General features: G+C 45.8%; 1 protein-coding gene across 5 annotated transcripts in view; it reads right to left on the bottom strand.

Moving 5' to 3' along the window:
- The window catches only part of WDR91 (WD repeat domain 91), a 178,295-nt gene that overhangs the window by 87,227 nt on the left and 64,589 nt on the right, over nucleotides 1–26,479 (bottom strand). For 3 of the 5 annotated variants that reach the window (XM_069227940.1, XM_069227943.1, XM_069227942.1), the window contains one exon: nucleotides 3,502–3,695. In XM_069227940.1, the coding sequence (XP_069084041.1) occupies nucleotides 3,502–3,695 (194 nt within the window). Of the gene's footprint in view, nucleotides 1–3,501; nucleotides 3,699–26,479 lie in introns of all 5 variants that reach the window. The other 2 variants (XM_069227939.1, XM_069227941.1) reach the window with 1 other exon arrangement.

Genomic DNA, 26,479 nt, shown 5'->3' with positions numbered 1-26,479 from the left:
ACATTAGTAAGGCAAGAACCAAAATGAGGTCCCACTGAGGCATAATGAAGGGTGAAGGGGGAAATATACGTACAGATCCTTTTTACGAAATCTATTTACAACAGGAGACATAAATAAAGAGGGTTGGTCAGGCACCCGCAGGAAGGCAGACAGAGCAGAAAGGTAACCTTAAGAGTAAACAGAGCAGAGCCCTGCTGGGCTAGGGTAAAAATGAAGAGAAGAATATCAGAGAGAGAGGCATAAAGAGGGTTGATAAGACTTTTTTGTAAATAATTTACAAACTTTTGCCATCAGCAGATGAACGCGGTCTTGGTGGAGGGACATCCTGGCTGCCAGTATAACATTACAGACTTCGGGAGGTAGGTAGAAGGCTATCAACTGTTGCTGTTCAATCTCCACGCAAGAAGGAGGAGAAATGACAGGTTCTGGTGGAGAACCCTCCCCTGTGACTGCAACAGACTTTCCTTCCACATGGGAAGCCTGATAAGAGGATTGATACTCAAATGCAGAAGTTCGGGATACCAGACTCTCCATGCCGGGTTTGGAGCCACAAGAACGACTTGGGCCTCGTTGTTCATGATCTTCTTGATAACTCTGGGAAGGAGTGGAATGGGGAGAAAGGCGTACAGGAAACCTGAACTCTAATCGAGATGAAAGGTGTCTGAGGGCAATAGCCACCTTGGAAACTCCAGCACGCAAAACTGCTGACATTGCGCATTCTCTCCAGAGATGAACAGATCTAACCAAGGGTCTCTCCACTGATGATAGAGACTTTTGCTACCTCTGGATGAAGATGCCACTCGTGATCTGCTAGGCATCGACAGCTGAGTTAGTCCACCCTGGAATTCAGAGAACCTGCCAGGTGTTGAACCACCAGGGTTAAGCCTTGCTGATCCAGCCATGTCCAGAGACGCAGAGCCCACAACCCCACCCGGAATTGCTTGTTGAAGTATAACATGGCAATGATGTTGTCCGTGAACACCTGCAACATCTTTCCCTTGATAGAGGAAAGGAATGCTTTCAATGCTAGCCGGATCGCTTGGGGCAAGTTGATGTGGAGTCCGGATTCCAACAGACACCAGAATCCTCTGATCTCCACCTCTCCCTGATGGCTGCCCTATCCCAGGAGTGAAGCATCTGTCACTACTGTGAAATCTGGTTGGGAAAAGGAGAGGGGGGAGTCTGTTTTTTAACCAAAGTCATGGATATAGTACTCTCAGGATTTCAATATGTATGATTACGAGTAGTTTTCTCTGACCACAAACTGAAGTTGCAGGTGGTTGGAGCATTTGCTAGTGATGTGGGAATATGAGTCCCATTGTTGCAGGGAACAGCAGTTTTCCTGATGTAACAGCCTACAGGGCTACAAAGTCCCCACAAAGAAGAATGGATTGAAATCACACAGGTTCACAATGCAATTAAGTTTGTCCCACACGTTTTGCCACAGAAAGCTTTGGGACAATTTCTATAGCCACCAGACAAGAAATTCCATTGAAATATGCTTTGAGATCCTGAGGAGTGTGACGCAAAACTGAAACTGTTCCACCAAAGGAGTGAGTTTGCAATTATTTTAGAAGCCTGAGCATAAGGTTGACCTAACTTGCCTAAGAATAAACAATTTTGAAATAAGTGCTTTTAAGAAGGCATAGGTCAAAATGGATAAATAGATCCTTTAAAGGCTTTGTACTGTAACCATGTATAGCCTGAAATGATAGTTCACCTGTGCCTTCCAGGAGGGGTCTATAAGCTTGACATAAAAATTTTGATCAAGAGAACAAACAGAGAACTCGGCCTACTGACACATGAAGATGTCATAGTTGGGCCTTAACTGAGATCACAAAACTATCTTTGTCAGTGCATGTTTCCACTCATCTACTGTGTATCTTTCTCCCAGCATGCATATTTATTCTTCCAGGGAGGTAAAATTGGCAACTTACAAGACATCTTCCTCCACTGTTCTATTAAGTCTTAGATTCTCTATCAAAGGTGCAAGAAGAGGCCAAATAATTCTCTTGGAAGAGGGCCACTTTCACCACCTGTGACATCATTTACATCTGTGTGTGGAAATCAACCGTCATATATTTTGAAAATAAGGGCATCACATTCAAAATCATTGGCAGGTTAAGGCTGTCATGTAATGCTACAAGTGTGAAATGTTGTCAGGGGTAGGATATTATTCATAAAACAAGTTCCTGCAGGTAGCTATCTCTCCCTCTCACTTACTCTCATTCTTCCCAACTCTCAGTGCAAATCATTTAATCTCTCCATTATATGAGCTTGACAGTAAACAAGTAATGTTCTGGTTACTGAGTGTATGTGTCCATCCTCCCTGTTGCCTGTTGTGTGGGCTGACCCATAGGGTCTGGTTATCTGACATACACAGTGAATTAGTGAGGCACCTAGATCCCTGTGGGGCTCACACTTTCCTTGCAGTCCATCCGTTAACTAAAGTGTAGGGGATGAGTGATTAATACCACCATTGTGCCTGGACCCTCCTAATATTACCTGCAGCTTATGATGGATGGATAATGACCCTTTCTTTGTAAAAGAGTGCAGTCACCAGACTGTCTGCAGTCAGCCCACCCTTACAGGGCACATTCTAATATCCCCATTAATAGCACTGCATGGTCTCCACCCACACTTCACACCCTTTCAATGTACACTGAATTATTAATGCCCTCCATTTGTATACTTAGATGCCCTCTCTCTTCTTACACCTGAGCCTTTCTGGAGGTCAGTTATGTGGCATCAATATGCACTAAGATGCTTTTCTACCATTGCTTACAATGCATAATAGAGACATAGGTGGTCATTCCGACCCTGGCGGTAAAATCCGCCAGGGTCAGGGACCGCGGATGCACCGCCAACAGGCTGGCGGTGCATCCATGGGCATTCTGACCGCGGCGGTACAGCCGCGGTCAGAAACGGGAAACCGGCGGTGTCCTGCCGGTTTCCCGCTGCCCTGGGGAATCCTCCACGGCGGCGCTGCTTGCAGCGCCGCCATGGGGATTCCGACCCCCTTACCGCCATCCTGTTCCTGGCGGTAACGGGTGTCGTGGGGCCCCTGGGGGGCCCGGCAGTGCCCATGCCATTGGCATGGGCACTGCAGGGGCCCCCTAACAGGGCCCCACCAAGATTTTCAGTGTCTGCCATGCAGACACTGAAAATCGCGACGGGTGCAACTGCACCCGTCGCACCCTTTCCACTCCGCCGGCTCCATTCGGAGCAGGCATCCTCCTGGAAGGGGGTTTCCCGCTGGGCGGCCTTCTGGCGGTCGCCCGCCCGCCCAGTGGGAAACTCAGAATAACCGCGGCGGTCTTCTGACCGCGCAGCGGTATTCTGGCGGCTCCCGCCGGCCCTGCGGTTACCGCGGCCGGCGGGAGTCAGAATGACCCCCATAATGCCTCACGTAATCAGTGCATGCCCTGTAATTTCTCTATTGCACGTAACAGACAATGAGCAAGAGATGCATTCCACACTGATGTATGGCTATTATTTTACCTGCAATGCACAATAGATGAGTGATGCTCTCCGTACTCTTCCTGGCTCAGTACAATAAACGGCTGTTCTGGTTTCACCCCTCCACCATCAGTGGTGACACCAGGTGTTCTTGTCACTGGCTCCACTGGCTCGCTATGGGTCTCAGGTGTGCTGTATGCCTCTATGCCAGTACCATTGGTCTTCTTCTCAATGCTCTGCTTCCAAGGGAGACACAATCAGACTACAAAAATACAACTCTACTGAAAAAAGCTTAAAAGGCAAATTGCACAAATTCCACTTCTAGGCACTTATAGTACAGTGATTAAGGCACAGGGAAGTAAAATTACTGGCTAATGGACACACAATAGTGAATTAGGGGGAAAACAGAACTGAACAAACAAAAGTACATTGAAATCCTATGGTTTTAACATGACATTTAACCATAAAGGGGACTATTCGCTTGATGTAAAGATCAACCCATTTAAACAATTATAGCCCTAAGGTATTTTAAATATGAAAAGTATTATCTGCACAAGCAATTAATAGTAGTGTATTTATATTTTTTCTCCCTTGACTTAGTATGGCATTTTAAGTTTCATTTGCATTGTTCACCAAAATTATGAAGTCCATATTGACTAAATATTAATATGATTTGCTCATGACTGGATGCCTTGTCTATTTCATTCCCCTGCTTCCGAACAACGGCTTTCCTCCCATCTTGTGTTTGTCCCACCCCAGGCCATAGGTTTCACCATTATTTTTGATTGGTTCCGTGTATCCTATTAGTGCAGACATCAGGAAATTATGTTTTCCTTTTAGGTTTATTTGAATCTTTTGTGACTTAGCACTTCATGCGAGTGTACATCTGGCTCCTTCCTCCTCCTCTTGATTTCATTAGCGTGCCTGCACTTTCACTCGGGGCCCGTTTCTCTCTCTCCCCCAACCACCATTCTCTGTTCCCCTCTGCCCACTACTTTGGTATTCACTCCACTGACTCCCCCCACAAGCACCGAGCACTGCTGCAGCTCGGTGTCTATCTTCATTCTCTCTTTCCCCCGTTTGCCACTCTCCACAGCTACTAGCTGCGGCAGTGCGCCTGTAACATTAAGCCTGACGGGGCAAATCAAATTGCAACTGCCAGCCTTTTTAGCATTTTATTTCCTGTACTTCCAATGTGGAAGACATCTTGGAACTATGGTTTCAATCTGCACTTCCTTGATGACCACCATGTTGCATGTGCACACAACATGGTAGCCATCTTGGAACTATAGCAAAGACTGTTTCAAGACGGCCAAACCTTATGTTCAGTGTTGCCAGATTGGGCTACTTCCCGCACAAATGGGCGATATTTTTCTCATTTGTGCGAGAAAAACCCTAATTGTGGGTGCCTAAATTTTGGGCGTTTATTAGCCCGTTGTGGGCAATTTATAAGCTGGGGCGGCGCCGGCCTCAGCTATAAGAAATGTGATCATTGATGATGAAGCTGCTGCCAGTGGTGAGTGGCGACGCGTGACCGCAATTGAGCAAAGCGTGCAGCATAACAATCGAACAGGAAGTGAAAGAGGATACAGTGAAACATTACATACTGTATAGGTGCTGTTGCAGCGCATATGTGAACTGCAAGCCCACGTGCTCCCCATGTACTGATGTATCCTAGCTAAGGTGAGGTGGGTGTATCTGTAATAGGGACACAGGGCCGTCAATCTAGTAGCGCTCGAAAGCGCTACCAATTGACGGCCATGCCAAACATTATTGGCCTTGACCCTGCAACACTCTTAAAAGCTCCAGCAATGCTACCAAGCCCCAGGCAACGTGGTGAGGGTCTCTATTGTGCGTGCTAGAGGCTGAATTGCCATTGTCGACGAGTCAATGACATACTGACAGCTGCATTGCTCGGGGTCTGCTACTCGTATACGGTGATCCGAGCCAGGTTTTTGGTGTCTGCCCATGGTCTGCAACTTTATAATGGTGAGGGCAAGAGAGATGACAGGGCAGCTTTCCAAGGTGCTTACTTTAGACAGCATGGACGCACTTTTACAGTGGTGAATGCCCTGTTACCAATCCAGTGCTTTGAATGGAAATATAGAGGCGTAGTTAGTCACTATTTAGGGTACCTCATTGCTCCTGAAAAGTGCCAGCACTCCAGCCCTGTGTAGCGTTCTTCCACATACACGCTAGCCCCCTTTCTTTTCTAATGACGAACTTGTGCATGCCCAGACCCCATCCTGCTCCCATGTGTGTGCCCTTTATGTCACATACCTAATGACGCTCAGACTGGAGTCACTGCACACGTCCGTCAGTTTATATTTATAAAGCATTGGCCAGGGCAGTGTTTACAAACCGGACAGTGAGTTTACCCCAGGAAAGGCATACCACGAACCAGTGTGTACCATGCCACGTGCCCTTGATTATGTTGGACCTGAGTTCTTCATAATTAATAATTGTTGGTATTGATTAGCCGTTATGAACATGTCCACGAAGAGTCCACCACCCCTGCTCCCTTTCCTAAACCAAGAAAGAGACTTCAGCAGTTCATAGTATAAGCATAAATAGACTGTCTGGGCTTAAGCTCAGGTTCAGTGGCAATCATATCACTGAAGCATAGCATCAGATTTATAACATTGGCCCTGTACTTCTTGAGTTTTTGATTGTCAACGTCCTCATATTGTTACAAGCCGAGAGCTTCTTTAGTATGAATTTACGTTGTGTCACAGTTCTCCTAATAATTTGATGGGCATCAATTCTCTTTCAACTTCATTCAACCTAATCTTTGTACAGCGTGTATTTCCCTGCCAATTTAAGGATAAACTTAGACTCGGAGTAATGACCTCCTAAATGTTCTAGTGGCAGGGTACTGAATTTTTGGTCTGTCACCCTCAAGTAGCTACATATAAAATATTGCACAGCATAAAGGAGATATAAATAAAAAAGTTAAGTTAATTAGTGGTAAATGCACTACAGTCTCCCCGCCAGCTCCCCTCCCCTTGGTGGTGTGGTGTGTGGGCAACCCAGCTGGCAATCCTTGTGTGAGCTGCGGCCCTCGGGCCCAGCTGTGCCCAGCAACTTGCAACTCAGGTGGTCTCAGCATACTCGCACAGCACTCTCTCACAACAAGAAGCAGGTTAGTGGTGCTATGTGCTGTGTTGTGTGCTTGAACAATGTGCCTGCGCATGCTTTAAAATAAAAAGTTCTGTTGGAACTTTAAAGTGCACCGTGTCCGTGCATGCAATCCCCGGCTGCAACGCAAGCCTCACATGATCATCACTGGGGACACAGTCCAACCTACACAATGTAGGTTAACGAAACCAGCGGTTTATGTGTTTAGCACTAGTACTTCAACCGATGGTTTAGGTAACTTAGGGGGTCATTCCGACCCTGGCGGTCATGGACCGCCAGGGCCGGGGACCGCGGATGCACCGCCAACAGGCTGGCGGTGCATCCATTGGCATTCTGACCGCGGCAGTACAGCCGCGGTCAGAAACGGGAAACCGGCGGTGTCCCGCCGTTTTCCCGCTGCCCTGGGGAATCCTCCACGGCAGAGCTGCTAGCAGCGCCGCCATGGGGATTCCGACCCCCTTCCCGCCAGCCTGGTTCTGGCGGTTTTAACCGCCAGAGCCTTGCTGGCGGGAACGGGTGTCGTGGGGCCCCTGGGGGCCCCTGCAGTGCCCATGCCAGTGGCCCCATTAAGATTTTCAGTGTCTGCGTGGCAGACACTGAAAATCGCGACGGGTGCAACTGCACCCGTCGCACCCCTTCCACTCCGCCGGCTCCATTCGGAGCCGGCATCCTCATGGAAGGGGGTTTCCCGCTGGGCGGGCGGGCGGCCTTCTGGCGGTCGCCCGCCAGCCCAGCGGGAAACTCAGAATACCCGCGGCGGTCTTTTGACCGCGCAGCGGTATTCTGGAGGTTCCAGCCAGAATGACCCCCTTAGTGTGTGTGAGTATGTCAGACAGTGGAGGTGCAGCCACTTCAGGCCATGCACCTGGCCGTAGTGGCCACTGGCTGCCCCCAGGGACGGTCATGTGAGGCTTGGCTGGGTTCCACTGACAGCTGGAATTGCACACACTACTGACTAACTGAACTGTTCTCTTCTGTACAGTATGGGAAGGAATTTGAAATTAGGGGAACTGTGATGCCACATGCAACGGGTGGGGGTCAAGAGTGGTTAAAACAAAATCTATAATTTTGGTCTGTCACCCTCAGGCAGCTACATATAAAATATTGCACAGAATAAAGGAGAAATAAATTAAAATATTACGTTTATCAGTGGTAAATGCTCTAAATTTAAGAAATCCCTGTTATTTAATGTGATGCAGAGGTCTGGGTGTAACCAGAGAGGCACAGCATTAAATCTTGGTGGTGCAGTGGAGATTTTGGAGAATAATGACTTGTGTACTTGTAGTGCTGCAAGCCAAGACTCACCGGTGACAGAAAGCACTATGAATATGTACGTCATTATTTTAAACTTGCATTATACACAGTGTAAGATACACTGCTGCAAAATGTACAAAAATGTTATATAGTATTTATTTGGCTGCCACAGGGTGCACAGTGAGGACATCATGGGCTGAACGTCTGTTGTCTTTCTGGGTTTTAGGCGGTAACACAATGGGCTAACTTTATTTTGGATGTTTATATTGCACAACCTATCCCACTCGTGGAGTTACAGAATTATATGTAGCAACAGGAGTACATGCCTAATCTGCAGGACTATGGAAGCATTTGGGAGATTTACAATAAACGCTTTATAAACTACATGGAAGGAGAGGGCTGTGAAGGGAAGCAGTAGCGGGTTTAATTCATAAGTAGAGTAATATGGCGAAGAGGTTAGTAGCAAATATCTGGAGTGATGCTGTGCAAATATCTTGTGTGGTGTAGGAGTATGATAGCATTTCAGATGTGATTAGGATTGTTATAAATATAGTCAACGAATGTCATGAGTAATTTAATATTCAAGGGCAAAAGCAGTACATGACGAATGTACAAGTAATAGTTTGGGGTGAATTTCAGTGATTTTGTTAGTTTCAACTGGTATATTTTACATTGTCACCTAAATATAACATACCTTTAACCTTTGTTTTTTTCAGTGAATTTCCAAGGTTTTTTAACATAGTTAAATATTCTTACAATTCCTATCTATATCTTCACTTCAACCTTAGTGTTTTTTTCAGTTAATTTCTAGGTTTTTCCACCCTCCATTGTCCTTAGTGCATAACCCTGTCCCCCCCCCCCTTGCCCACGATGGCCATTGTGCGACTACTAGCCCTCCTGCTTGCAATACACAGTCCTCTGTGTGGTCAGCTTGGTGCCCCTGACCCCCTTCCACCTTCTCTACTATTTGTTCCATTTTGCTGCTCATCATAAGAAGCGAGTGACCAGTTTTCCTTGTTCATTTCTATTTTTAGTGTGTAATGCAATGCATATCTCAGGCACAGTGAGTTCCACATATTTGCTTAAAATAGAAATTCGATTTGTGCTTTAAAATGTTTGCTTAAGCCTAAGATTGCATTATTTCAGTGTTAAAATTTTGGGCTACTTTTTGCACTAGGATCGGTTCATTTTGGGCTTAGTTTGGGCTGGTAGTTTAATAGCTTTGGGCTTTAGAAGATTTAAAAATCTGGCAACACTGCTTATGTTCTGTATTCACAAGATGGCTGAAACACGGCATTTACAGTGAACTGGGAACTATAGAAAATGTAATTCCATGACAAATTATGCCACAATTCGCATCGGAAGCTGCAAAGAAAACAAACACTGGCAAATCGAGTCTGAATGGCTTTGCTAGTTATTGATACTAGATGTGTTACATTTTACTTCGCCTTTCTGACTGAAAATGGAATCCACAATGAGCTATCTGTGAGTGCTATTTCAATGCAGCATTACATTTGTTTAACCAATGCAATCATTTTACTGACTTAACACATTTGCATCTCAAATTTTACAACTTATGGTTTATATCTTTAGCCACATCTTTTACTAATGCAATTTGAGTGACTCACCATCACACTGTGTCCATTTGAAAGCGTGTATATTTTACACCTTGTCTCATTTACGAGTGAGATTAGATTTACAAAGTACATACTAAAGCCTGTAAGTTATGCACCATGCAACAATTACCATTTCTAAACAATTACAGGGCAGTGTAACTAGTGATTTACCCTGAATAACTAAAAGAAACATGTAATGCCTCATTCTAATTTTTTTAGGTGTTGTGTGTCACCTATGGGCCAAATTAAAGTGGAGTTCCTTTTTGTTTAACTGCGCAAGAGGTTTAAATTATTTGCTGGGATACTGATAATAGTTGTCAAATCATTTTTGTTGAACAGATGTCCAAGATTTGGGGCATGCCTATTTTGTTATTTTTAATTCCTAAAAAAATCAAGAAAATTCAAAAAGGTAAACAGATAAAGGCTTTAACTTTTCCACAAATTGTAGTATGTTTATCACTTCCAGCATTGAAGCCTTGACTCATGACGGTCTGAACAATTGCTAAAACTACTTAATGAGTCTGCAACCCACCTTGGTGTGCCCTGATTAGGACTCTTATATACCTGATTACCTGCCTATGCCTTCAGTTTTTTCCTAAAAAGTAAATACAATTTAGAGGAATATGCAATGTCTCAATATCAAAATGTTGTCCTGTACTTTTTTTCATGCAAATCATTTCCTCTGACAACTTTCAGCACAGTGGATGTTACGCTTAAAGTGCTTGCACTCCCCTTTTCAACATGATTAAATTGGTATACACCTGACTGGTGTATTTAACTTACCTCTAAGTCCCAAAGCGTACCCAAAATGCACCCAGGGCCTGTAGGTTAAGTGTCACCAGTGAGCTGCAGCACTCATTGTGTTTCCCAATGCAGTGACAGTCCAAACACGACTTGAGGCCTACTACCAGTAGCCTGACTGTGCAGGTTTATACTGCAAACTGGACCGGTCAATATAAACTTTTTTGACAGGCCTAAAATCTTCCTTTTAAATATGCACAAAACACTAATAATTAAGTCCTTGCTGCCCATAAAGGCAGGATGCATGGTATTTATACGTAGGACATGTAAATATGTAATGTTCCACATGTCCCTACAGTGACTAGCACCTCAAAGCTATTCACTGTAGCAGTGTTGACTGTTCCACATGAAAGCATGAGGATACAATATTAAGTTTAACAAATGTTACCTCTACCTAGGAAAAAGCTATAAAATAATTCTTTGAAAAGCACAATTTAGTAGTGGAGTTGGATTTCTAATAACTATTTAGGAAAGATGCCTTCTAAAAAGTCACACTTGACCTGTGTAAAGTTACTTTTCTCTCTCCCAGCCAGTAATAAACATTTCAATGGAAGTCAATGATGTGTGAACTTCCTCTTAGGGCAGCAGCAAAAGGCCTTGAGAAGATGAGGTGTGAGCTGGACCAAGGGACTTAATTAACTTCAAAGACGCCTAACCTATCACAAGCAGTTGTAATCAACACCCAGGCCTGCACACTTTTTGTGTCCCTCCAGCAGAACCAGCCTCCACCACAGTGGGCTTCTTGCTGACATCACAGTGTCAGATCCTGCTGGAGTGTCAAGACCTGCTTGACAGGTCAGCTGGGATTTTTCAAATGACACTGGGAGGCACACTTCAAAGGAGGGAAATGGAATACCAAAATATTTTGTGTGCATCTTCTGTGTGGTTGCTGAAAGCTCAGCTTTATCCTACCAGACTTACGTCTCAGGGTTTGTTGGGGATACCAGGATTGCCTAAAACTAGATTTCAATGTTAGGTGTGGAAGGACTGCCCACACCCACACCCACACACCCAGCCCTCAGAGTCTAAGTCTAGTGTGACCGAAGACTTCAGCCATATTGAAAATGTCCAAAGTGGGTAAGGTTAGCCATGGTAACCTTTACTATATTGGCTAGGGCATCCCCAGGAGCCATTCCCACTCACTAGCTTGTGCCACGCATAAATGATGCATCTCCAGGAATACTCTTGGGCCTGTTGAAGACCATAAATGGATTGAACTGTCTGAGACGTGAGAAGAGACTAGAAGACTGGGGCTGCTCTACTTCTGGTACCCAGCACAAAGAAGTTGATTCCAAAGGTCATGACACTAACCTCTGTAAAAGCTACAGGGACACAACAAGCCACATGAGGCCTTTCCCTGCAACTGCCCAGCTGACCAGTGGCACTAAGTCTGGACCCTTCTGTTGGCCCATGCCTGCCACCCTGTGAGTCCCTAAGTGCCTCTCCTGAGGGGCTTTAGAAGTGTACTCCTGTGCTGAATTTCCTTGACCTGGACAAACTTGGTTGGTGTTTCTGACCCATGCTCCCTCTAGGTCAGCAGCAAATTGCGCATAGGTCTGGTTCTACCGTGACCACTGACAATCGTTGGCTTAAAATTTTAAAACATCACATCTCCAGTTGCCCTTATGGATTTGCGGCCTTTCAGTGTCATTTTGTCCATTACGTTTTGCTCTATTTTGCTAATTTGTGTTGTATTTTTATTGTTATGAATTTCGATTTTATTACATTAGTACTGTAAAAATACTTTACACATTGCCTCTAAGTAATGCCTGTCTGCTCTGTGCCATAGCTACCAGAGCATTGCGCTCAGGTCAATGTAGTGACTAAGGGTCCACCCTAACAAGGATTGTGATTATTACTTGAGGTGGGTACATATGCCCCCCATCAACTAATAGCCCGATTTCTTGCACAAATGAATCAGGTGATCTGAAAAATGTGTTGAAAATATGCAGAACATGGATGACCATAAAAACATATAGCATAACAGAGGCAAACATATAAAATAACAGAGGCAAGATGAAGGTAATTTATAAAAATATTGGTGAAATATAAAATACGTTACTTACCTCTTGCAATAACTTCTGTATTAATTGTCCCAAACTACCGCTGTTGTCAATGTGAGATTACAGTAAACTTGGTAAAGTAAAATATGCCATCCACATATAGAGAGGCCGAACATATAGTTCTTCATGTCCACCGTACTCCTTTCATGCAACCACAACATGGCGCAAGTTGAGGCTCTAAACAATTGTTGCAGAGTGATATCCTGACACAGACAGAGCTAATGGTGCAGTAGGAAATGAGTTTTGAATTAACAATAGAGAAATTAATACAATATGGCATAATTTATGTTCCTCTTCCTCACCCCTCCCATTCACAATAATATTGAATTTTTCAAAGCAGAAAACAATTGGGTGAATGAGAGTGGCACGTGCCATTGTAAACGATGTGAAAGGATTCAGGAAGACTATCAACTTAGCATCTTCCATGGCATCAGTGTCCAAAAAGCAGTGTTTGTATAAAACATTCAACATAGAGACACATGGAAATTTTGGGGAAAATTAGCTAATAAATTGGTGGACTCAACACACGAATGACACCTACTAAACTGTCCAAGTGTTATCGGGGCTCGTTCAACAAAAACATTAAGCAAAGGGTGTAACTCTCCTTTTAGACTTAACACTGTTGCAGATCAAAACAAAAGATTACACAATGCAGATGTCCAACATTCATTGGGAGGGTGGCAGACGTAAAAAAAAGATGGGCCAAAAGAGAGAAACCTGCTTTATTCAAAGACAGACTACCACTGGCTTACGAAAGTTGTAGATAAATGTGAAGATGTTGGTGGAACCCTCAATACATACTACAGATGAGCAGCCAAGCCCATAGTCTGAAATGAAGGGTATTCAGCTATGTATGCTGATTGGAGCAGTTGGCTGAGTGCCTATGTGGAAGAACAGTGATGTTAATGTAGTACACTTGCATAACCCCTGAAAAGTACATACTGACCAAAGTTTTTAATTGAGGGAGAGTCTGCACTGTTTCATTATCTTAGAATCACATAAAAAGTTTTTAAAAAATGGGAAATAATTAAAGTAATATGCCTAGAGATGATATCAAAAGCTAAATTCCTTAGGAAAGAAACAGAATTACTTAAATGGATAACAATCTTATTAGATTTCAGAGACTAACCAATGGGCAATGGTTTGCTTGGAAGCACAACATCCTCCCATGTAACATTTCTCCATTAAGTGATAAAAACATATACAGAACTTCACTTCCAAGTTAGGAAGAAAGCATTGTGACCTTGAGGAGTAGTACACTAAGAAAGAAGAAGGATTTGATCTGAGTGCAACAGTTCTTTGCAGATGAATGAAGGATGCAGATTTAATGGTAAGGAGCTGTAAGGAACAGCAGAGAAGCAGCTCAAACAGAGTGCATAGCAGATAAGTCTGACCCAGATTAAGGTTTCACTGGGGCATGACCAAGGGAGAAGAGGAAAACATATGTTGGAGCCCTTTCAAAAGTCGCATCACAATTGGGGACTTAAGTAATGAGGGCTGAACTGGCAACCGTAAGAAGGCCGAAAGATAACCCTTAATTTTGCCCAAAGTAAAACCTTTTCAAGCAAGAAGCAGCACAAACAACAGAGTGTCAGATAATTTGGCATGGAGGGGGTCAATCTGGCGTGTGCCACACCAAGCCACAAATTCGTCCCAATGACAGGCATATACAGTTTTAGTCAAGGGATGCCTGGCTGCCAAGATGACATCAACCACCTCTGGAGGAAGGTCGAAGGTGTTCAGCTGTCGTTGCTTAATCTTCAATCATGAAGTTGGAGAGTGCAAAGGCCCAGGTGCAGTACCATGCCCTGTTGATGCAACAGCAGGTCCTCCAAAAGGTGCAGCCTAATCAGAGGACATATGCTCAAGCCCAGGAGTTCTGGATGCCATACTACTCGGGAGCCACTAGGATGACTTGGGTCTGTTCTGTATTTATCTTCCTGTGAACTCGGGGCAGAAGTGGCACTGGTGGAAACGCATACAGACGTCTGGAGTTCCACTCGAGACAGAACGCATCTCAGAGCGAAAGATGCCTTGGAAACGCCAACGTGCATAAGTGCTGCCATTGCGTGTTATCTGTGGTGGCAAACAGATCGAACTAAGATTCTGCCCATTTTTAGACAAGGCATTGTACCACCTGAGGATGTAACTGCTGCTAGGTGTCAATGGCTAAGTTCGCCCACTCTGCCATTCAATGATCCTGCCAGGTAGTAAACTTCCTTGGTGGTCCAGCCGTTTCCAGAGGCGCAAGTTCTCCTCGCACAGAGTCCATGACTCCACCCCACCCTGTTTGCTGAAGTACCACATGGCAGTAGTGTTGTCCGGGAGCAACTGTACAAGTCTCTCTTTGATGGATAGCAGGAAGGCTTTTAACGAGAAGTGGATGGCTTTCAGCTCCAGAAGGCTGATGTGGAGCCAGGACTTCACCGGAGACAACAGGCTTCTGATCTCCACCTCTACAAGATGGCCTCCGCTATCCAGAAACAATGCAGCGGTCGGTCACCCCTGTGAGCTCTGGGAAGGGAGAGGGGTCTGCCGCTGACTCAATCGCAGTCCAGTAACCACGAATGCAGATCTTTTGTAGTCTCCTCGGAAATCTGAATGTGGTCAGAGAAAGGCCCCCTTGATTTTGGCCTCACTAGGACTTCTGATCCCACTGCAGAGCCTGCATATGCCACCTCACGTTCTCTAACAACAGGTAGCTATCAGTCCCAGCAGCCTCAGGGTCATCCTCACTGAAATCCAGGACTGAGGCTGAACAATTGGGATCATAGCCTAAATGTCCTCAGCTCTCTTTCCTGGAGGAAAGATACGAAACTGAACCAGGTCCAGAACTGATCCGATAAAGGGCAACGTCTGAGGAGTCAGGTGTAACTGTGGCACTTTGAGAGTGAAACACAAAGATGCAGGAAGTTTACAGTAGCCTAGAGGTGGTTGACAACTGCCAACATTCAACAGCCAGTCATCGAGTTAGGGGAAGATTTGTACCCCAGACCTCTGATGATAAGCTGCCACCCACGCTGTCACTTTTGTGAACACCCAAGGGGCATTGGTGCAACCAAAGGGGAGCACAGAGCACTAAAAATGCTCCTGTCCCACCATGAACTGCAGAGAGCACCGATGGGCCGGCAGGACAGGAATATGAAAATGGCCGTCCAGTAGATTTAATGCTTCTATCCAGTCTTCGGGGTAGAGGGCAGACAAGACCTGGGCCAGGGAGAGCATCTTGAATTTCTCCTCCTTGAAGAAGGTGCAAATCTAGAACAGGCCGAAGGCCTCTGTCCTTCTTGGGCCCTAGGAACGAGTGGAAATAACAACCATGACCTATTTCTGATGCCGGCACTATCATGACAGCCCCTTTGGTCAAAAAGGCTTGCACTTCCTGCAGCAAATTGAGAAGATGGTCCTCAGTCATTCGTTGGGGAGACGGTGGAAGGTGCAGTGGGGGAGAAAGGAATGGTAAAGGTTATGAGAACTATGAGTAGGACCCACCTGTCAGATTCCTGGGTCCCACGAGGTGGCTGGATAATGTTGTTGGTAAGGGGGTGCCTCGGACCAAACTGCAAAAGGAGCACTGCAACTGCTGTGGTTGGCGTGGAAGGGCAGAGAGGCCCAGAGAGCAAGCGGAAGCTCTGCACTCCATAAAACACTTCAGAGTGGAATGTTGTCCCCCAACAGGTGCATCTCATCAAAGGACATGTTCATTAAGGAGGGCTTGGCGTCACCGGCAAATCCAGTGGATTGCAGCCACGCATGGCAAGGAATGATGTAGTGATCAAGACTACAAGCGTAGGTAAAGTAAATATCTTTTAATCTGTAAATAGACCGCTGCGATGTCGCAGCTACCGCCTCAACCGTCCTCTTGACTCCGAGTGTCTCGAGCTCTCTCTAACACGAGCTCGAGACGTAGAACAGGAGTCACGAGGACGCGGCAATACTACATTATCTTCTTCCCTTACAAACGAGGAAATAACAATTTAACCATTACTCAATAAGACAACAGTCTACAGAAAAACAATAACAACAAAAGAAATAAAAATAAATTTAAAGATACAAATTATGAAGAAAGATGAAATCAAAATCATAACTCAAATACATGTCACAGAATTAACGGTATCTCAAAGGTTTCACTCTTTGTCTGCCACTCCTGCGTACATAATGTTCAAAAACAACTTTATCAACATCCGTAGGATTCATTTCATCAGTAACTGGTTCACTGTGAGAAGGTTTGTTGAGTCATTCCATAGAAAGATCAGACTTACACATTTTGTTAGGAATTTCCTTAACTTTAACTACCCTGTCAACATTCCACCAATTCCGCAAATTAACCCTAACAGCATTACCACATACTTTGTCAATTATCAAGGGTTCTGAAAATCTCTTTTCTCCTTTCTTCCTGTGAACAGTAGGTTTGACTTATCAAAGAGGGTCTACTCCCATGAATTTGAAGTAGGGGACAAGATTAGAATCAAAGTATTCCTTCTGCTTAGTTTGTGCCCTCTGGACATTATTTCTGACAGTATCATCAATTACACTCCAATCACTTTGTTTCACCCACTTAGACATCCAACCGGGACAGATCCTTGAAGATGGTTTCCTTCCACGCAACAGTTCAAATGGAGAAACACCTGTAGAAGAATGGGGGGTTGTGCGATAAAACCAAAGCATAGTACGTACAGAAATTTGAACATTTGACTTGTTAGCAATAGCCCATTGTACACAATTCCCCAACACTCGATTCATGCGCTCTACAAGGCCATTGGTTTGAGGATGATATAGTGAACTCCTTATGTGTTTAACATCACCTTCTAGTAAAAATTATTTAAATTCCTGACTAACAAATTGCACACCATTGTCAGAAACAATGGCCGAAGGGAACCCCTCCCGTAGAAATACATCTCTCAAGAATTCAATCACATTTTTTGATGAAGGTTCACCTATAAACTTGATTTCAGGCCACTTAGAATAGTAGTCAATTAAGACTACAGCAAATCTACATGGACTTGGCAAAGCATAGAAAGGACCAATAAGATCAATTCCCAGCTTTTCCCACGGCCTAGCGGGTAGTTCAATAGGTTGTAACGGTGGAGTCTTCATCTTGAGCCCCTTTTCACAACTGTTGCAAATCACACATTCATCCACACAGACATCAACACATTGGTCCATTCCAGGCCACCAAAACGTTTCACGTAATCTGCGCTTGGTAAGTGTCCTACCCAAGTGTCCCTCATGCGCAGCAGCAACTATTCTTTTCCTCAGGCTCTCCGGGGGAACAAATCTCTCACCCCTCATCAGAACACCATCCTCAACTGACATTTCACCTGACACCTTGACAAAAGTTTGAAATTGAATAGGTACATTTCTTTCTCTGGGCCACCCTTCTTTTATAAATTTCACAATTTGAGCCAACACCAAGTCTTTCGCCAATTCCATTTTCCACTCACATTCACTTATTGCGCACATATCTTCCAGATCAACAGCTGCTATAAAACAATTATCAACATCATCTTCATCTTCATCCTCACCAACACCCGCACCCTCAACCAGAGGAAATCTGGAGAGAAAATCCGCTCTAACATTCTTGTTACCTGGAACATAACAGACTTCAAAATCATATTGCAATAATTTTGTGACCAATCTACAAATGCGAGGTGTTGATTCTCTGATTTTGTCTCCAGTCAGAATAGGAATAAGCGGACTATGATCTGTGCACAACACAAACTTGTTTCCCCAGACATACGGATGAAACTTCCTTATAGCCCACCAACATGCCAACAATTCTTTCTCAATAACAGAAGAACGAGTTACTTACCTTCGGTAACGACTTTTCTGGTGGATACATTAGCTACCTGTGGATTCCTCACCTCATGAATACTCCCATGGCGCCAGCATTCGACGGAAATCTTCTTACTAGTCTCTGCACGTCGACGAGGACGTCACTGTCGCCCACGCGACGCCGACTGACGTCATACAGGCAATAAGAGGTCCTCGACGACGTGCGGACGTCAGTACCAATCATTTTTTACGTGCATGAGAACAACCAGGCAATGCAATGAAAGAGCAAGGCAACATCCATTATATTGTAAAAATACACCACATTGTATGAATAACTGTAAATCTTTTTATGTACATATATATATATATATATATATAAAACTCTCTCTTTTAAAATATATACACACACCAAGTATATACATAAAGATATATACATATATACATATATATATATAAATATATTATATATACATCTATTGCACCCTCAAAGACCAAGAGGAGCGCACTCAAGGATTACTTGGCAAGACCAGAAAGGCAACGGGGAGGCGGGTGGGACCGTGAGGAATCCACAGGTAGCTAATGTATCCACCAGAAAAGTCGTTACCGAAGGTAAGTAACTCGTTCTTCTGATGGATACAACTACCTGTGGATTCCTCACCTCATGAATAGAGTCCCAAAGCAGTACCACGCCCGGCGGTGGGTGCCTAAATGGTCAAACCAAGAAATCCTGCAGCACTGACCGTGCAAAATGGCCGTCCCTTCTAACCTCAGAATCTAAACAGTAATGTTTTGCAAAAGTGTGAAGGGACGACCAAGTTGCGGCCTTGCAGATGTCGACCACAGGAACACCTCTGGCTAAGGCCGAAGTGGCCGACTTAGCTCTGGTGGAATGAGCTCTAATGCCCTCAGGAGGATCCTTCTTTGCCAAAGAGTAACATATTTTAATGCAAAGAACAACCCACCTGGATAGTGTTCTCTTGTGGACTGCCTTTCCTCTCCTCTTGCCCACGTATCCAATAAACAGCTGATCCTCCAGCCTGAAATCCCTTGTTCTATCGATAAAGAAGCTCAACGCTCTCTTTGGGTCCAGACGGTGCAGTCTTTCTTCCTCTTTGGAAGGATGAGGCAGAGGATAGAACGTGGACAAAGTAATTGCCTGAGCCAAATGGAAGGGTGAAACAACCTTCGGGAGGAAAGCAGCCTTGGTCCTCAACACCACCTTATCCCCATAAAAAGTTGTATAAGGGGGTTTTACTGATAAGGCCTGCAACTCACTCACTCTCCTTGCTGATGTTATAGCTATCAGGAAGACTGTTTTTAAAACCAAATACCTCAAGGGGCAAGAATGCATAGGTTCAAAAGGGGACCCCATAAGGAAAGTCAGGACTAAGGACAAATCCCATTGCGGCATAACGAATGGCTTTGGAGGATATTGATTTAGAAGACCTTTCAAGAATCTGATAACAATTGGGGATTTAAATAAAGATGTTGGTCTGGAAGACATATGAAGGCTGACAAGGCCGATAAATAACCTTTAATGGTAGCCACTGCACAACCTTTCTGCGCCAGAGATAGAGCAAAAGACAAAACGTCCGATAGATGAGCATGTAAAGGATCAATCTGCCTCTCTCCACACCACGCAACAAATTTAGACCACCTATTAGCGTAGATAGATTTAGTGGAGTGTCGCCTGGCCGCTAATATAACATCCACTACCTCAGGCGGGAGAGAGAAGGAACTCAGGTTGCCCCGTTCAATCTCCAGGCATGTAGGTGCAGACTCTGGAGGTTGGGGTGTAGAACCTGCCCCTGCGACTGTGAGAGGAGGTCTGCCCTGAAAGGGAGACGGAGCGGCGGGCACATTGAGAGTTGGAGAAGGTCGGAGTACCACACCCTCCTTGGCCAATCCGGAGCTATTAAGATTACTAGAGCCCGGTCTTGGCGAATCTTCCTCAATACTCGAGGAATCAAGGGTATGGGAGGAAACGCGTAAAGCAACTGGCCGCACCAGGTCATTTGAAACGCGTCCCCCAACGCTTCCTGCATCGGATACTGAAGGCTGCAGAACAACGGACAATGCGCATTCTCTCGAGTGGCGAACAGATCTACCCGAGGAAACCCCCACTTCTGGAAGATTAAACGGACTTGATCTGGATGGAGACGCCACTCGTGGTCTGCCGAGAAGTGGCGACTGAGACTGTCCGCACGCACGTTCAAAACTCCGGCCAGATGGTTTGCTATCAAGCAAATCCGATGGTCCTTTGCCCAGGACCATAGTCGAAGAGCTTCTCTGCAGAGAAGGTACGACCCCACTCCTCCCTGCTTGTTTATGTACCACATCGTGGTAGTATTGTCCGTTAGGACCTGTACCGACTGACCACGAAGGGAAGGGAGGAAGGCCTTGAGAGCCAGACGTACAGCCCGTAACTCTAACAGATTGATGTGAAAAATCTGTTCCTCTGGAGACCAAAGACCTTTGATCTCCAGATCCCCCAGATGAGCTCCCCACCCTAGAGTGGAAGCATCCGTTATGACTGTGGCCACTGGTGGCGACTGCTGGAACGGCTTTCCTTGTGAAAGATTGTTGCTTGCAATCCACCACTTCAAATCCACAGCAGCATCTCTGGAGATCTTGACAGTACCCTCTAGATCCCCTCTGTGTTGAGACCACTGCCTTCGGAGGCACCACTGAAGAGCCCTCATGTGCCAGCGAGCATGCGTGACCAACAGAATGCAGGAGGCAAAAAGACCGAGCAGACGAAGGACCTTGAGGACTGGAACTACCGCTCCATTTCGAAACATTGGAACCAAATCCTGAATATCTTGAATCCGCTGAGGCGGAGGAAAGGCCCGACCCAATGTTGTATCCAGTACTGCCCCTATGAACAGGAGGCGCTGAGAGGGCTCTAGGTGAGATTTGGGCTCGTTCACCGAAAAGCCCAGGTCGAACAACAACTGGGTTGTTGACTGCAGATGACGCAACACAAGCTCCGGGGACTTGGCTTTGATCAACCAATCGTCCAAGTAAGGGAATACTGCTATCCCCTTCCTTCTGAGCTCTGCCGCAACCACCGACATCACCTTCGTGAAGACTCGAGGTGCTGAAGTAAGACCAAACGGAAGGACCGCAAACTGGTAGTGTTGCGATCCCACCACAAACCGGAGATACTTCCTGTGTGACTTGAGTATCGGGATATGAAAGTAAGCATCCTGCAAGTCGACAGACACCATCCAGTCTTCCATGTTCAACGCCAAAAGCACCTGTGCTAGGGTCAGCATCTTGAACTTTTCCTGCTTGAGGAACCAATTCAAGATCCTCAGGTCCAGAATTGGTCTCAAACGACCATCCTTCTTGGGAATCAGGAAATACCTTGAGTAAACTCCTTGACCCCTTTCCTGCTCCGGGACCAACTCCACCGCGCCCTTTAAAAGGAGGACTTCTACCTCCTGTTCTAGCAACAGGAGGTGTTCTTGTGAACAATACGAAGGGCGGGGCGGGATGAGGGGCGGAAACTCCCGAAAGGGAAGGGTGTAGCCTTTTCCCACAACACTGAGAACCCAAGTGTCCGACGTAACAGTCTCCCATTTGGTGAGAAAATGCTGTAATCTTCCCCCTACAGGAGAGGAGTGAGTGGGAAATGGTGGAAGCCTAAGGCTGCTTCCCCTGCTGCACCCCGCCAGAGGATGAGGAAGAGGCAGAGTGCTGCTGAGAGGCTCCCCTGGTGCGGACCCTACCCCTCCCCCTAAAAGATCTATAGGGATGGGAAGAGGCAGGTTGCTGATATCTTCCCCGAAAGGAAGAGGAGGAAGAGCCACGCCCAAATCCACGAAACCTCCTGAAGAATCTGGAAGAGGCCGTGGAAGAAGGAGCTTGGAGTCCCAACGACTTAGCCGTGGCCCTGCTCTCCTTAAAACGTTCCAAGGCCGAATCAGCCTTAGCCCCAAACAGTTTGTCCCCATCAAACGGGAGATCCAACAATTTGGACTGTACATCTGCCGAAAAGCCCGAGTTACGGAGCCAGGCCTGTCTCCTTTCCACCACAGTTGTGCCCATTGCTCTGGCTACCGAGTCGGTGGTATCCAGTCCCGTCTGGATAATTTGGGTCGCAGCAGCCTGGGCATCAGAGACAAGATCCAAAAGACCCTGGGGAAGCTCTGTAAACGAAGAGGAGATGTCATCCATCAGAGCATGAATATACCTCCCAGGATACAGGTTGCATTGGTGGCTTTTAACGCCAGACTGCAGGACGAAAAAATCTTCTTCGACTGCGCCTCTAGCTTTTTTGAATCTCTGTCCCCAGGCACCGTCGGAAAAGAACCAGGCGCTGACTTGGACGAACAGGAGGCCTGCACTACCAAGCTCTCCGGCGTAGGGTGCCTAGATAGGAAACCAGGATCAGTTGGAGCCGTCCGATACCTCCTGGCCACGGCTCTGTGAACTGCTGGGGAAGATGCCGGCCTCTTCCACACCTCTAAAACCGGATCCAGCAGAGCGTCATTAAAAGGTAACAGAGGCTCCGCCGCGGCTGAGGCCGGATGCAACACCTCTGTCAAAAGGTTTTGTTTCGCCTCCACCACCGGCAAAGGCAGGTCCAAAAAACTAGCTGCCTTCCGTACCACTGTATGAAAGGAAGCAGCTTCCTCAGTATATTCCCCCGGGGACGAAAGGTCCCACTCAGGGGAAGTGTCCAGCCCACTGGCCGACTCCAGTCCACGCAGCCCATCACCCGAGTCCTCTAGCTCTCCTTCCTCTAGGGCTCGTTGGTACTCCTGCTCTTCTAGTACCCGGAGAGCACGCCTCCTTGAATGCAGTCGTTGCTCAATCCGCGGAGTCGACAATGCCTCCGCCGAAGTCGGAGATCGGCGCCGATCTTCCGAAGCCACCGACGCCGCATCCGGCGCCACAGGTAACTTCGGCGCCGACTGAAGAGCAGTTGAAACGGATGGACCCACCGGAGTCACAGGCCGAAATCTCGACGTCGACGGGATGGAAATCCCTGGGGCCAATCCCTCCGAAGCCACCGGAGCGGCCACCGGCGCCGACACTGGCGCCGAGCCCACGTTCCCAAACGGGAGAAAGGGCATAAAGGGTGCCGGCCGAAGAGGCGCAGGATCACCCAAAGAAAAGGCCAAAGGCCCAGCCGGAGCACCCCCTGGAGCCATCTGTTGGAAGATGGCATACATTGCATTCAAGAATGCGGAACTATCGGCTCCAGGGGTGGGAAAAGCCGGATACTGGGGTGCCTGTCTCGGAGGCGACCCCGACGCCGGCCTCGGCGTCTGCGCCGGAGAAAACACTTGAGGCTCCAATACCTCAATCACCGACGCCTGTCCAGGCGAAGTTGGAGACGCCGGAGAGGGCAACGGCGTCGAAGGATGCGGCGTCACCGTGGGGCTGACCTCCCATGTCCTTCGGTGCCGATCCGGAGACCTGGAACGAGCCTCCCTTGAATGACGCCGAGATTCTCTACGGCGCCGGGAGTCTCGATGACGCCGATGTCTTGGAGAAGACTTCTTGTGATGCTTCTCCTTTGACTTGGCCATAAACAGCTTCGCCTCACGTTCTTTAAGGGCCTTCGGATTCATGTGCTGACATGAATCACAAGTCGAGACGTCGTGGTCGGAGCTCAAACACCAAAGGCAATCGGAATGAGGATCCGTCACCGACATCTTGCCTCCACACTCACGACAAGGCTTAAATCCAGACTTTCTCTGCGACATTATTTCCACAGAGAAAGAGTACGCAGCAAGATATACACTGTAACCGCAAGAGTAACAGTTGCTCCCTCGAAGATAACCGTTTCGAATGCACGGAAAAAAGGGAACTGACGTCCGCACGTCGTCGAGGACCTCTTATTGCCTGTATGACGTCAGTCGGCGTCGCGTGGGCGACAGTGACGTCCTCGTCGACGTGCAGAGACTAGTAAGAAGATTTCCGTCGAATGCTGGCGCCATGGGAGTATTCATGAGGTGAGGAATCCACAGGTAGTTGTAGCCATCAGAAAAGTTTAATTCAGACCCTCTCAAAACTCTTGAGGCATATCCCAAAGTTTTTTCCGTACCTTCTTTCACCTGAGTCAACACAGCACCTACACCGAAACTGCTTGCATCAACAGTTATGATACACTGCACGTCTGGATCAAAAGGTTTCAGGATTTTAGGCCCAACTAGTTGTGACTTAATCCACTCAAACGCTTCCTGACAATCCTTACTCCAAACAAAAACAACATTTTTCTTTAACAAATTCGTTAAGGGTTTAGTTTTAGTAGCGTAATCACTCATGAACCGTGAATAAAATTCACACAAACCAATAAAAGACTTCAATCCTGTTTTGTCTGATGGTGGAGAAGCATTCATAATCGCTTTGACCAACCCTGGTTTGGGTTCAATCCCTTGTTCAGAAACAACATGTCCTAAATATTCGACACTATTACGCAAAAATTGGCATTTTTCACTTTTTAGGACCACTCCTTTCTCCTGCATGATTCTTAACACTTTCCTTACAATGTGATCATGTTCCTCTTTGGACGCTGCATGGATCAACACATCATCTTGAAATACAGCTACCCCTTTTATGTCCTTTAACATCTGAGACATTACTCGCTGAAAAACAGCTGCTGCTGAGGCTAACCCAAAAGGCATCCTGCAATACTGAAATGTGCCTAAAGGTGAAACAAAAGTAGTAAGATGCCTTGAGGCCGGGTCTAGAACAATCTGATGATATGCTGTAGCTAGATCCAACTTGGAAAACCATCTTGATTCACCAATAGTAGCCAGCATTTCCGTAATATTAGGTAAAGGATGCGAGTCTACCCAAATATGTTTATTCAAACTGCGCAAATCCACACATACCCTCAAATCGCCATTTTTCTTCCTTGCAATAACCAAGGGAGACAACCACAAAGAGGAATCTATAGGTTCAATGATACCTTTCATACACAAGTCCTTCAACTCCTTTTCCAATTTGTCCCTCACACTGAATGGTACACTCCTAAATTTGTGTTTCACTGGAATGGCTCCCTCTTTTACTTTTATCACATGAGCAAATCCTTCAATGGTGCCCAACGTTTCAGAAAACACCAAAGGAAAATCCTTTATCAGACTGGCTGCATAATCGTCTGATTCTACAACAGATACCTGTTCCTTAGTGCCTGGCCTCAAAACCATTTGGAATAAACCTTGATGGAACCAACCTAAAATGTTTAGTCCCTTTATCGCCACATAAACCTTGTCAAAAATTCTTCTTCCCTTGAACTCAAGTACATCTTCGAAATAACCAGCCAATTCAATCTTTCTCCCTTCATAAGAGACAGGTGCTCTGTCAGGTGCACAGAGAGTTCTCTCTCCCCAAACCTCCTTGCACAGCTCTTGAGTAATCATTGTGATCCGAGCTCCAGAATCCACCAAAAGTTTGATCACTTTGTCACCAACACCAATTTCAACATAAGGATCCACACACCTAGTAGGATCTCCAGTTACTATGTGATCCTCTGAGACAATCATCACCATGTCTCTGAATTCTTCTTGGATTCTATCTACATCATTATCATCTACTTCTGTAACATACGCCACCCCTGAACTATTTGAAAACCAACACTCATTGTGCCACTCTGACACACTTTGGCAAAGTGTCCAACTTTGTTGCACTTCCTGCATGTGGCATTCTTAGCAGGACATCCTTTGCCACTCTTAATATGGTTCTGATTACCACACCGAAAACAGATGTTGCTTTGCTTAAAAAATGTTTTGGAAAAAGTCTTAGTTGATTTTAACATTTTTCCATCCTGAGAATTCACTAATCCTATATTTTCTGTCGTTCTGGATTCCAGTTCCTTCACAGACACTTTAAACGTCTCAATACTCTTTGCCAATCGTAATGTCTCATCCAGTGACGGATTGCTCAAAGAAAGAAGTTTTTGTTGGATAGTCTTGTCCGTGCATTTAGCAATAAATTGGTCTCTGACCAGCTGGTCACTAAACGCCTGAAATTGGCAATCAGCTGCAAGTTTTCTCAGTGCTGATACAAAGGTATCCACGTCTTCACCAGGATTTTGTTCTCTTTTGAAAAACTTGTGCCTAATAACGACTAAACTGGGTTGTATGTCAAACCTCAGTTCAAATTTTTTTACTGTTTCGGCATACTCATCAATCTCTTCTCCTTCTTCCAATACCAAGGAAGGAAGATATTTAAAAACAGATCTCCCTTCAAATCCCAGGGAATGGAGTAAAATTATTTTTTTTCTTTCAGGACAGAAGCGTGCTGCACCAATTGCTCCTAAGTACATTTCAAATGCATCATACCAATTTTTCCATGGAATTGGAGGGTTACCCGGTGTTTCCAAAAAAAATGGAGGTGGATTCACAGACTGCATTC

The sequence above is a fragment of the Pleurodeles waltl genome, chromosome 4_1, assembly GCF_031143425.1.
Source record: "Pleurodeles waltl isolate 20211129_DDA chromosome 4_1, aPleWal1.hap1.20221129, whole genome shotgun sequence".
NCBI lineage: Eukaryota > Metazoa > Chordata > Amphibia > Caudata > Salamandridae > Pleurodeles > Pleurodeles waltl.
Note: the sequence above shows the minus strand (reverse complement) of the source record. Positions and strands in the feature narration are given on the sequence as shown.